General features: G+C 42.3%; 1 protein-coding gene across 1 annotated transcript in view; it reads right to left on the bottom strand.

The window, feature by feature from the left end:
* The window catches only part of ST6GALNAC3 (ST6 N-acetylgalactosaminide alpha-2,6-sialyltransferase 3), a 491,203-nt gene extending 484,275 nt beyond the window's left edge, over positions 1-6,928 (bottom strand). The window contains exon 1 of the mRNA XM_045199607.2: positions 6,758-6,928. Coding sequence (XP_045055542.1) covers positions 6,758-6,775 — 18 coding nt within the window. The 5' untranslated portion in view covers positions 6,776-6,928. The remainder of the gene's footprint in view (positions 1-6,757) is intronic.
* Between the last annotated feature and the right edge of the window lie 5,101 nt (positions 6,929-12,029).

The raw sequence follows: 12,029 nt of genomic DNA, 5'->3' as shown, positions 1-12,029 counted from the left end.
CCCAGGGAGGACCCAGGTTGGGAAGCCTGAAGCATATATTGTGGGTCTCTTGAAGAAAATGAAGATAAAATGATAAATACAAAACGCCAGGGCCTCTTCCCAGAGCCTTGAAGGGGCCCTACACGTAAGGGCAAATCCAAGTCTACACCACCCCTCTCCTTCCCGAAGACACATGTGAGTTTTTCAAGCAAAGGAGGTTGGGGGGGGAGTCATGTGATTTACCCACAGTCAAAGAGCTATTCAGTATTAGAGGCAGAATGAAAACCTTATCTCCCCAGTCTCTGTGGTCCCTCTAGTTCCTCTAGTTCCTCTGTCACAAAGGAAACTGAGAAAGGAACAAATAAATACAACACAGCTAAAAGTGATTCCCACCAGGGGACATCAGGAAGCTGTCTAGACTGAGTACTGCCAGGGTAGACAGTGAAATAAACTCAAAGAAAGCCCCTACAATTACCCACTCGGCACTGGAGGTAAAGGACACAGCACATAACCACACAGAGCTGGGGTAACGCCACCTTCACCACTTGCGAACCACAGGACCCGGGACACGTTACTCTTCTCTGAACCTCAGCATCTTTATTTGTAATAAAAGTTTACATGAGATGATGCATGTAAAGCTCTTAGCACAGGACCCAGACTGAACACTCTAGATATGCAACAAATAACTATTATCGTTGCTATGGTTATCAATTCACCCAAAGAGCACTGCTTTTACCCAAGCAACCCACTCCCCAAACTGTGCTAATGGAAGTTGCAAAAACATCTGCTCTGTCATCATACGACTGAAAATTAGTCCGGGCAGCTACTGAGACTTCAGCATCTCTTGGGCAGCAGAACGAAATGTCACGGGATACTTATCAGACGAAGTGCTTTTTCTGTTCTATTTGCCGGGGTTACCTTAGCGTTTCAGGTTTATAACCTGTGTACCTGTGAAGTCTCTGTGGTTTCTGAGTCTCAGTAAAGCCGAATTATTTTCAAATGCTTTGAGAACTTGTAGTACGAGAACCATAAACTGTGGGTTGTGGGAGTTGGTTTTTTTGTTTTGTTTTATTTTCTGCTTTTGCTTTTTTGTTTCCATTCACTTGGGGAATTAAAATGATCACAACAAAAAGGTAACCCACTCCTGTACTTCCCTCCTTTCTTCCTTCCAGTCCAGTTCTCCCTTCCTCTTCCCCCTAGATTTAAAATTGGCTCCAGATGTTATCTGAAAAGCAGTAACAGATTTACAGAAACAAACTTCAGGATCTTAAGGAGCAAATGGATAGATAAACACTAATAGACTTTCATTTTGTTGAGAGTGAGAAATCCCTGCTATACTCATGAAGAATCCAGCTGTTTAAAAAGGAGTACAGGTTAGGCCCATGTCCATCATAGGCATCTCAAAAAAATGTAATAACATCATGTATACATTCCACACACACTTAGGGAACACTTTGCCGAGAGCCAGGCTAGTTCTTATCGATACCAAGCTGCATAAGACAAGGTCTTTTCTGCCTCAAGGTTCAACTGAGTAACCACCAACACCCCCATCCGTATACTCCCACACCACGAGGCATACCTTTCAAAATATTTTGTGTACCTGAAACTACTCGTTTAATGATTTGCCTCTTCATTGAGTCTGTTACTTACTTAGGGTAAGAACAGTATTCATTTACTGACACTTCGTGAACACTAGGTGATCATTGACCTACTGGAGGCCCCTGCCTGTTGTGAGTTATAGTCACACAAAAGAGCTGGCATGTAACTAGCTGGGTGACAGTTCAGGGTAATGCCTGCTGCTACTGAGATGGCAAGCAGGACCACGGGAGCACAGAGAAAGCCTGCTGAAGCAGGAGAAGGCTTGAATGCAGATGTGATACTGCAGTAAGAGTTGAAAGATGAATAGAATTTCTGTTGGTGAAGGAAAAGTAATAGGGAATTCCCCTGCAGAGAAAACCGCATGTACAATAACAACTCATAGCTCAATATTATCAAGGACTTATTATATGGCAGGTCCTGTTCTATTGGAATTAGCTCATTTACTTCTCATAACCTTAAGAAGTAGGCATTATTTTTGCTTCCATTTCACAGATGTGGAAACTGAGGCTTAGAGACCTCACAACTGGAATAGTGTGTTCTGACATGGGAGACTAGGCTCTCAATCCCTAGGCTACAAAGACACAGGGCCATGAAAGGAGATGCTACATGTACTCATTTGGAGAAAGTTTAGGTAAGTGTCTGGACCATAGGAACGTAGTAGGCAGGGAGGCCAGTTCTTGAACAGGACCAGATTCTGAAAGAACTTGAATGCCAAGCGAACTAGTTTGGTTTATCCCACAGTGGTTGGGGAGCAAAGACAAGCATTTAAGCCTACAAGTGGTTTGATCAACACCGTACTTTAGCACAATCCCTGAGAGTGATGTGAAAGACGGGCAAGATTTCGAGGAAGGAAGGAAAGGAGACTATTCAAGAAACCAAATGCTAGGCTCTGGACGAGGTATACGGAGTACAGTTAGGAAGTAATGGGCAAGACGTGAGAGATTGTCCTGAGATAGAATTGATGTGATATGATGAAGGATTGGGTCTGAGTCGGGGGAAGGAAGAATAAATGAGAAGATGCGAAGTTCTTACTTGATGTGAACATTCATCCAGTTTTCCATCAGTCAAGACAAATGTTATGCAAGGACAGGTGTCTGGCAGAGAAGGTGACAGTAACGTAGTCACGCAGCAGTTGTGTTGTTGTCTAACTGCTTCATGTTCGTAAGTCGCATCAACCTGGCAAAACCGTACCCTTCTCAAAGGCAGAAGTGACTCACGGTGTCCTTTGTTCGTATGTCCACTCAGTGTCCACTTCAGTGCTGAGTAGGAAAAAAAAACTAAATCCAGTTCACCAAATATTTGCTAAATACAGAAGGTTTCCAAAATACTATGCTCAAAAACTACCTGCTGATCAAGGTAGAAATCATAGAAGGAAATATGGAGGGGTTTAGTATATGCAATTTTAAATTATCTGTAATTTACAAAAGAAAAACAAAGGGTAATATAAATTATAAAGTTTTACTTCCCTAGGAATCAAATAAATACAAATTAAATATCTCCCCTGACTATCGAATTTCAAAGACTTTTAAAACACGCCATGGACAGAGACGGGTCCTTGACCTGATTGTTCAGTGGCAGTTACCCAGGAGAGCTGCCTAACCAGGAGCATGGTGAGAAATGAACATACTAAGACTTTTTTTAAAGACTTTATTTATGTTTTAAAGAGAAGGACAGAAACCTCAATGTGAGAGAGAAGCATCAATCGGTTGCCTCTTCCATGTGCCCTGAGCTTACTAAGAGGTTTTTACTGCACCCTAACTAGCCTATCCTTATTAACATGCAGATATTATCACCTAACCCCTAGAATAATCCATTGAGGGACACAGGATCATCCCCACTTCAGAAACCCAGGTAGCAAAATCAAGAAACTTATTTGTGGTTATACAATTAGTAAGTGGTGGAGCTATAACTAAAATCCACAGATTTCTGACTTCAAAGCCCATGCAAAGTGGAGCAAATATGAATTCCACAATTAAATGATTACGAGAACCAGCTCTGTGCATGGGCAGAATAGGCTCTGGCCATGTACAATCCCTTCAGGGAATAATTCGCAGTGCCCCACAAACACCACCACCTACCTGCCACGGCATGGGCTTCTCCTCTCAGTTAGTCAGAGGTCCCCACTATTAGGGTCACTATTACGTGCAATAATATGACTTTAATCAACCTCTCTGTACCTCCGTTTTCTCATATGTAAAAATGGATAATAACATCTACCTCCAAAATCTATGGAGAAGAAAATTCATTTTTGTCCACAAAATAAAAGTGACAGTGCTTCAAAAGTTACCTTTCTAAAACCCAAGCTCCATCACAGTAAGTACTATTTGGTCTTCTAAACCCAGCTCCGATATCTTAAGTGAGAAGCCTGTCCTGATAACCCACTGAGAGTGTTCATGGCTCTCTCCCTCTGTGCTTCTGTCATGCCTTCCACTATGTTACTCTTCACTACGTAACGTAAACATTCATTCGCTTTTCCATTCCCCTTTCTGTACCATAAGCCACTGAGAAGGGAGGCAATGGCTTACACATCTTGTGATGCCAACACCAAGTCGAACGCTGGCATATGGGGGAAAGTTTTTGTTAAAAAAAGAAAAAGCCACTATTTTACCCTCGCACAGGCCTGTCAGGCCTCTATGATAATTATCTGCATTCTACAACTTGAGCAAATGGAGGTTTCAAGTTGCAGTGACCATGTAAAATCACACACAGGAGAACAAGCTCTACTGAATCCCGGTCTCCAGACTCTCCACTCCATCAAACACGGCCTTTCAAAGACAACAGTAGGAAAAGACCCACCAAAGACCATGTGACCAGCAATTTTTAACCGGCATGCTGCAAGAATGTTTAAAACATGCACTACCTGACTATTTAGTCAGGGCACTGAACTCCTTTCCCTTAGACTGTCAAATAAAAAATTGACAACCGCCAACACAACAATAGCCATCCGGAGTGAATGAATCCAAATTACACCTCTTTCTTTTTGTCGGATGGGCAAAAAATAAACCTTTTGGTGTGCTGCAGAACTTTAGTCATTGGTTAATGTGTGCCATGAGATGAAAAAGTCTGAAAATTGCTGACCTAGACCATCACTGTATAAAGGACTTTGTTCCTCGAAGGTGGTAAGGGCTCTGAATGGGATCAGGACCACTTGGAAAGTCATCACCTAGGAAAACAGGGAACAGCATCAAAGCGGAAGGAATGCTGGCAAATACGGGTCTAACTCCAGGCTCACTCTGTCCTTAGCCCTGCTGTCTTCAGCAAACCCTTAGACTCAGGACCTTCAGCTTCCTCGTTTGTAAAACGGAGTTTTAAATAGTGATACTCACCATGTAGGGTTTGATGTAAAACTAAAAGAGTCATAAGAGATGGGCTGAGTATAAAGATTAATTAAACGGTGGTTATTATTATGTCTGAGAAAATTGCACATATTAAATGCCTGTGCCACAAAGTATTTTTCATACATTATCTTATCTCATCCCCACAGCAACCCTGTGGAGTCCGTGCTATTACTTTGATCTTACACTGAGGTAAATGAGACTCAAAGACATTTATGAACCTTGTCCAAGGTCACATAGGTAGCAACTGGCAGAGTCTGCATTCAGACCATGGTCTTTCTGAGTCCAAAGCCTTTGCTCTTTGCAGGTCACCTGTAGGCACCCCAGATTAGGCTCGGTGGAGGAAGAATTAGGAGGACTCAGATATGCCCCCAAATTCTGAGGTCAGTGTGAGGTGCTAGAAAGGTTGGATCAGATTCATGTGTAGCTTGGGATGTGTACTAAAATTGTCTGGAATATGTACAAGATAAGGCAGGGGAGAAACCAAAAGGTAAGAAGACAGCCTGAACGATAAATGTCATGCTCCTCAACTTCCCTTTCAGCTAATAAAACAATAAATAGTAGAGGTGATTCATATTTATAGTTCAGTCCCTGTGGTCTTCAAGGTAAAAATCCCATATTGTAATACCGATGTATTATTTCCTCTTGATCTCGCGACTATTTGTTGTGTACCAGAATATGTTTCAAAACCAAACAGGAAGTTCAGAAAAGTCACAGGATATATCTGATCTCCTTTGCCCTAAGAAGTGGAAACAAACTCTACTAGGTTAGTCTCTTACTTGTGTCATTAATATCAAGGCATGTTGGAAGAGATAACTAGAACAGCAATAGATGGCTTCATCCTACAGAAAAACAAAGACTATTTCACAATAACGCAATAAAAACTTAAATTATTTTCTGCTGTTTGCCTCTGTTGCACAGTTTCCCCAAGCTTGGAACAAACAGACCTTTGCATTCTCCATTCAAGGCCCAAGAAACCTTCATGCTGTGAATGTTTTTGATTTATGCATTCGGGAGTCAGATTAGGCATGGGCAGAAAAGTAGTGCAAAAGACAAACAAACCCTCTTCCTGTGGGATGTAAAGTTCTCAAGTGAGGCACTCACACCAAAGCCTCCCACCTGATGCCACAAGGCTGGGAACCCAAGAGAGATGCTCAGTCCAGGCTAGGCACCCAGACTTGGAGAAAGAAAACTCAACAAAGGGGTGGCTGAGCAGACTCTAACAGGGAGTAAAATCATTTTGCTTGTTCAAATTTATGAGCAAAAGGAGGTTCCGAAATTCTCTACTAATAAATACACCCACTTGTGAACTTTTCCAAAGTGCAGCGAATAGCATAGAGCTAACAGACTTCATAGGAAACTCATTCCTAAGGTACTGACTACCTGTAAACTCAGAAGTTTCTGTCTTCACATGATCAAATGCTCAGTTGAACACCCCCCTGCTCCCTCTCACCCCCATTTAAAGTGCTATACCCCTCACCACCAATAACCCTTATACAGCCACTGAAAGGCCTCAGGCGACAGATCCACAGGACACGCGGGAGCACCCCTCCCCTCCCTGCCATCCCCATTATTCGGCACACAGCTCTGCTTTCCCCTGGAGCCAACAGTCTGCAGCTCCTTCAATGCAGGCGCGAGCAGACAGGAATGGTGGGAAAAGAGGCTCTGCAAGCTGCATGCTTCAGAATCTCCCCTCTATGCGTTTGCCAAAGGAACAAAAAGAAGATCCGTGCCAGGAAAAGACAACTGAGATGAGGATGCAGTGGGACCGCGGCTGACTCCGCGCCTCTTAGCAGCAGGAGGCTGGCCAACCACGCGTCGGAGCCACAGATCCGAGTCGTTACCTTCAGGATGCAGGCCATGGCGCTCCGCCGACCCCCCTGCCAACGGGCAGTGGGCGCGCCTGAGTCAGGGGCAGTCCCGGCGACAGGCTGGAGGCTGGTACCGTGACAGGACCGCTTCAACCCACATTCCCGCAGATCCAAATAAGGGGACCGCGGTGCGAGCTGCGCGGACACAGGCCCCGCCCCCCGGGCCTCGGGCCCGCCCCCGGTCCAGTCCACTGGCTGGCGGCCCGCGAGGCCTCGCCTCCGAGTCACGTGCCATCCCGGGCGCCACGGGCTGCTCCTAGGTTCTTGCTACTTTGTTCTTTTCTCTTTTATTTCTGTAAACGTTGTGTCTTTCAACGTATACAAAGTCAGCAGCAGCCTGGGGAAAAGAGCGCGGTGTTTTCTTCTTGATTCCACCTCCTCTAACAGGTCAAGAAAACTTGCACACGTTTCACACTGCTTAAAAAGTTAAATGGGTTGGAATCACCCCTCTACCAGCACCAGCAAAGGATTCTTCAGAAGTAGCAAATGAAATGCTTCCTGGACTGTTTGAGGATAAAGCCTTCACTCTGCTTGAAAACTCTGTGATAGGCTTATTAAAAATTAATAATTTGCCATTAATAGCACAAATTACCTATTAACCAAAGATGCCATAAACCTTACACTGAGTATTTTATGTGCGCACATGCACATATACATATATGTGTATATATGAAATGCTTTTTTCCATGCTTTAACATGTGTGTTTATGAAAATGTGTGTAAACAATTGCACAGTAAATAGACTATATGTATATGAACATACATTCTCATGTATACATTGACTATATATGTATGTACAGTGTGTGTGTGCATATGCATAGACAGGACATTGCTCTTCCCTGCTGTAAGTTTAGAATTTGAATGAACTTCGTTTCAACTTCAGTAACAAGACTACATCTAAACAGGCTTGGAAATCCGGAGAGGCCAGTTTTCACGATAACAACCTGAACTCATGTTAAAACAGAGAGGAATACAGCAGCTGTACTTAACAGGAAGGTGACTGGAAGAAAAAATGTTTTGGGTCCTCTCCACCCCTCCTCAGCAGGCCCTCTTTGAGTGGAAATCAAGAAGGAAAGCCCAGTTCCCAAGTAAGAACCTGCTAAAAGAATCAGAGTTAATTCTGTAAGAAAAGTAACATCACACACAGTAGAAGAAGGGAGAGAACATTCTGTGTATGTACACAGATTTCTACCACTTGGTCTGTCAGAGAAATCTTGAAACCAGGCCCAAAACATTTACTCACCAGAGGTTTCACTTACTAAGAAGCCCTGTCTAGTTCACCTACAGGGAGTCAGGAAAAGCACTGTGAGCTGCTAGTTACAGTGACATCATGAAATTGGCTCACAGACACAAGGCAGAAACCAGGCTTCGAGGACTTGGTGTTTATTGCTGAGGATGTTCAGAGTCATGAGAGAGGAGGAACCGCAGGAAAATGGGTCTGAAACTGAGGAAGAACTGCCTGCTCCCAAGGGAAGCTCTTTTCAGTCAACCTGAGGGAACACACCCTGCTCCCCACTCCTTCCTCCAGCCTCCTCATCTGCCTCAGAGAGCTACTTGCTAATTTTCAATAAGAACTACTTGATTAGGGCTGTATATTTCAAGCTGCTGCTTTAGCTCAGGGTCTTTTGTGGGCCAGGAAAACTCAATATTTCATTCATTTACTAATTCAACAAAACTTCATTGAACTACTAGTAGAAGAATAAATCTTTTTTGATCTACCTACCACCTACCTGGAGGATAACGTCTTTATTGACATACCATGGGACCAGTCAGGGATGAGAGAATGATTTTTGGGGTCTCTAACATTGATTCATTGATTCTGCTTCAGTCAAGTGGGAAAGATAAGAGATACATGATGATATGGCAAGGTAAGTTCTTTAACCAAGTGAAAGCAAAGCTCTAAGCAAAGAGGGACTGGACCTGACAGGTGGGAAGGCAAGGGTGGGCAGAGCATATCATTTCTCTTTCCAGGAAGTCTGCTGCAACACAGCAGACTCTGGTGGGCAGCCTTGCTTAGCACTTCCTTGCTGGGTGACCTTGATCAAGTTCTTAACTTCTATTTAACCCTTAGCTTAGTATCTATCCCTTTGAGAATTAAATGAGGTAATGCTTATAAATCCACTCACTTCAATTCCTGGCATGGTGAACACTCTTTAGTGCTATGTATCTAAAGAATAAAACCTTTGAGGAAAGATCGCTTGTGGGAGAGGAGGAATAGAACAACTGCCATTCACCTTGGCTGTCTCAAAAGGATGGACACGGATGTAGTGAGGGCTTTACTAACTCCCTCAAGTCTTGGGGATGGCTGTCTCAATTAAACTCCCATCCACCCACATCCACACTTGTCAAAACGTTACTTTTTTATTAGGATTGACAGGTCGTGCCTAAATATAGATAGGCATAGAGGTACATTTATAACAACCTAAAAAGAAACTCAAGAGATTCTAGAATAAATCTGGACCAGAAGTTTTACAAAGCAGTATTAATAATCACTGCTTCGGATGGACAGCAGTTAGATAGGAAAAACCAGTTGGATGGAAATAGAAACAGGTTTTGAACCTACAAGAGGATGAAGGTACAGCCAGATAGTCGGGAGCGTGGTGGGATGGGGTGGGGGTATGGCCAGGATTTTTTTGTTTTAAAACTGGCCAAACTACATGAATAGCTTAGTCTGGCCCAAGATGTAGCATAATTTTCCAAGTCTCAAGTTATGTGACTTAAAGCCAAAGTCTGTTTCCAAAAATAATAGTAACAAAATTGAGGCACCTTTCAATTTAATACAATATGCCATTTGATCCTCATAACATCTATATGGATGTTGGCATATCAGCTAGTAAGTGGGGAAACAGAGGTTTGAACCTGGGTAGTTCGATTTCTACGTCTGCCATCTTAACTGCTATATTCAGCTGTCCAGCATGTTAGGAGCCCAGTCTCTACCATTTGGCACCTGATTTAGTTTCAGTCTGTTGTTTAGGTGTGGTAGTCCTGAAACCTAGGGTAAGTATGTATCCCCCCTAGGAAACATACTAGGGTAGAAACCTAGGATAAGTATGTATATACGTGAAGAGTACACTCTGAATGTACACAGGTATAGTCACTCTGTATCTATCAACCCCCAGCACCTCAGTACAGCTTTAGCCAAGATGCTGCACATCCCAGCCAGGTCTCCCATACAGCCAAACTCCCATACCACCTTCTGCCCTCTGCCCATGAACACGAGGACTCTCTCTGCTGTATCTCACCTATGACATGGGGCCTGTCACGTAGCAGCCCGCCAGCCCTTGTTTCCCTGGATGGAGAGATCCTTATGGGCTGGTCCTATCACTGTATCAGCCTCCCTAGGGCTCTTCTGGACCCCAAATGGTCCACCTTCCCTATCACAGACCTTTCACCAATGAGATCTCACTATGCCTTAAGGCTGATACCTCATGAGTTATGAGAAGTCGTGGGCTAAAATGCCCTATTTAAATTCAGTCTTGCTTCATTGTAAACAACCCCATTACCAAGTAATTCTCAGAGTTATAACATACAGTTTCCTGATAGAAATAAAATTAAAATGCAGACTCCCATAACTTTTCCAATGTTATCTTGTACACATATTAATTTAATATATTTATATTCAACACAGAGTCATTTATTAAGGTTTTAATTGGATCCCAATTTTTCCCATCTAAAGTTTTTAAATGGATTCTAGATATCATAAAACTCTTCTTGTCATCCACTGCATAAATTATGCTTCCATAGGAGACTGTGATCAGAAGATCCATTACACAATGTTATAGGGAAGTCATTTTTTTTACATTCTGAACCAGATTAGGAAATGATTTTTTTTTCTAAAAACCATTGCACTATTACAATTTTTACCTGGAAACATTTTTTAATATCCTAAAGCATGTGTCTATCTGTGCATGTCTGTACAAGTCCGCCTGTGTACAAGTATGCATGTGGCTGTGCCTTTTAGATGGATATTTATGAGAACATATTGACATATGGGGTTAAGCTTCATTTCCTCCATTTGGATAGTAGATCATTCCAAAATGTCATACATTTTGCATTCCCAAGACTTGAGCTTACTGCCTTTTCCAAAGCTTTGCACAGTTCTAATCCAGAATTCATCGTTATCCCTGACTATACTGATACTTATCTGGGATGAAGTCCAATACAAGTTATGCATGATTTAAAATTGCATTTTAAAAATATTATATAATTTCTCATCTCTCTTAATGTTCTTCCTTAACTTCATCTCTGCTCTACCCTTCCTATTAGAACTTCCCATCTTTTCTCAAAAAAAAAACAAAAAACAGAAAAACTTTTTCAAATGAACCAGAAAAGAAAAATACTGAGATATCTGTTTTTAATTAAAAGAGAAAAACCTGAAGTTAATGTTCTTTACCTAATTTCCATTACCTAAAAGAATGTAGGTTTTAACTAGATTTGGTTTTCTTAAAGAATTCCTCCCTAAGATTTTTAGAAACATAATCAATTGAAAGTAAATACGGCTGGAAGCACTGGCATGTAGTTTGAATTTGGTTTGTATTGGATTTTTCTAAGGCTATTGAAGACTCCATTATTAATAGAGTCTGATATCTCTTAATCACGTTTCCCAGAGTTCGTTTTCTTCTTATCGTGAGGTTTTTTCCCATGTGTGTTTCCCTACACTTGTCTTAGATTTCGCTTCTGAGGCTTGGTAACATGCTGCCTTAAAATATTAGAGTAGAAATTTGCAATGCATCCACGGTGGATCTGAGGGGAACATCCCATGGGAGGTCGGAGGGCATCTAACAGCTGGCCTGCTCCTGAAGTTTGTTTTGCCTGGACCATTTTTTTCTTTAATGACCTGGTCCTCACAAAGCTTCTAGAGAGAACTAGGACTTTTTGCTAATTCTTTGTAGTCAATAGAAACCCTCACTCCTTGTATCTATGTCTGCACTGTTGTAGCAAAGGTAGAAGAGGAACAACGCTGTGCTGTCCCAGGAAGAAAGATCCGCGGAGGAGTCATCTGAATACACTCTAAGAGAAGCCCGAAAACGCAAAGTATTGTCTTGTGCCCAATTGTGAAAATTTTCAAGAACTGCTCACAACAAACCTGTGTGAGGGTAGGATTGATGGACAACCTGAGAGAGTTCAGAAGCATGTCCCATATTTTCAAGAGCAGACATATGTATCCATGCATACATATATGTGGTAAAACAGGGGGCTTTGGAATCTGAAACATTTTTCTGATTTGTTGACTTAACAAACCTTTG

This window comes from Desmodus rotundus, chromosome 3 (genome assembly GCF_022682495.2).
Source record: "Desmodus rotundus isolate HL8 chromosome 3, HLdesRot8A.1, whole genome shotgun sequence".
Classification (NCBI taxonomy): domain Eukaryota; kingdom Metazoa; phylum Chordata; class Mammalia; order Chiroptera; family Phyllostomidae; genus Desmodus; species Desmodus rotundus.
Note: the sequence above shows the minus strand (reverse complement) of the source record. Positions and strands in the feature narration are given on the sequence as shown.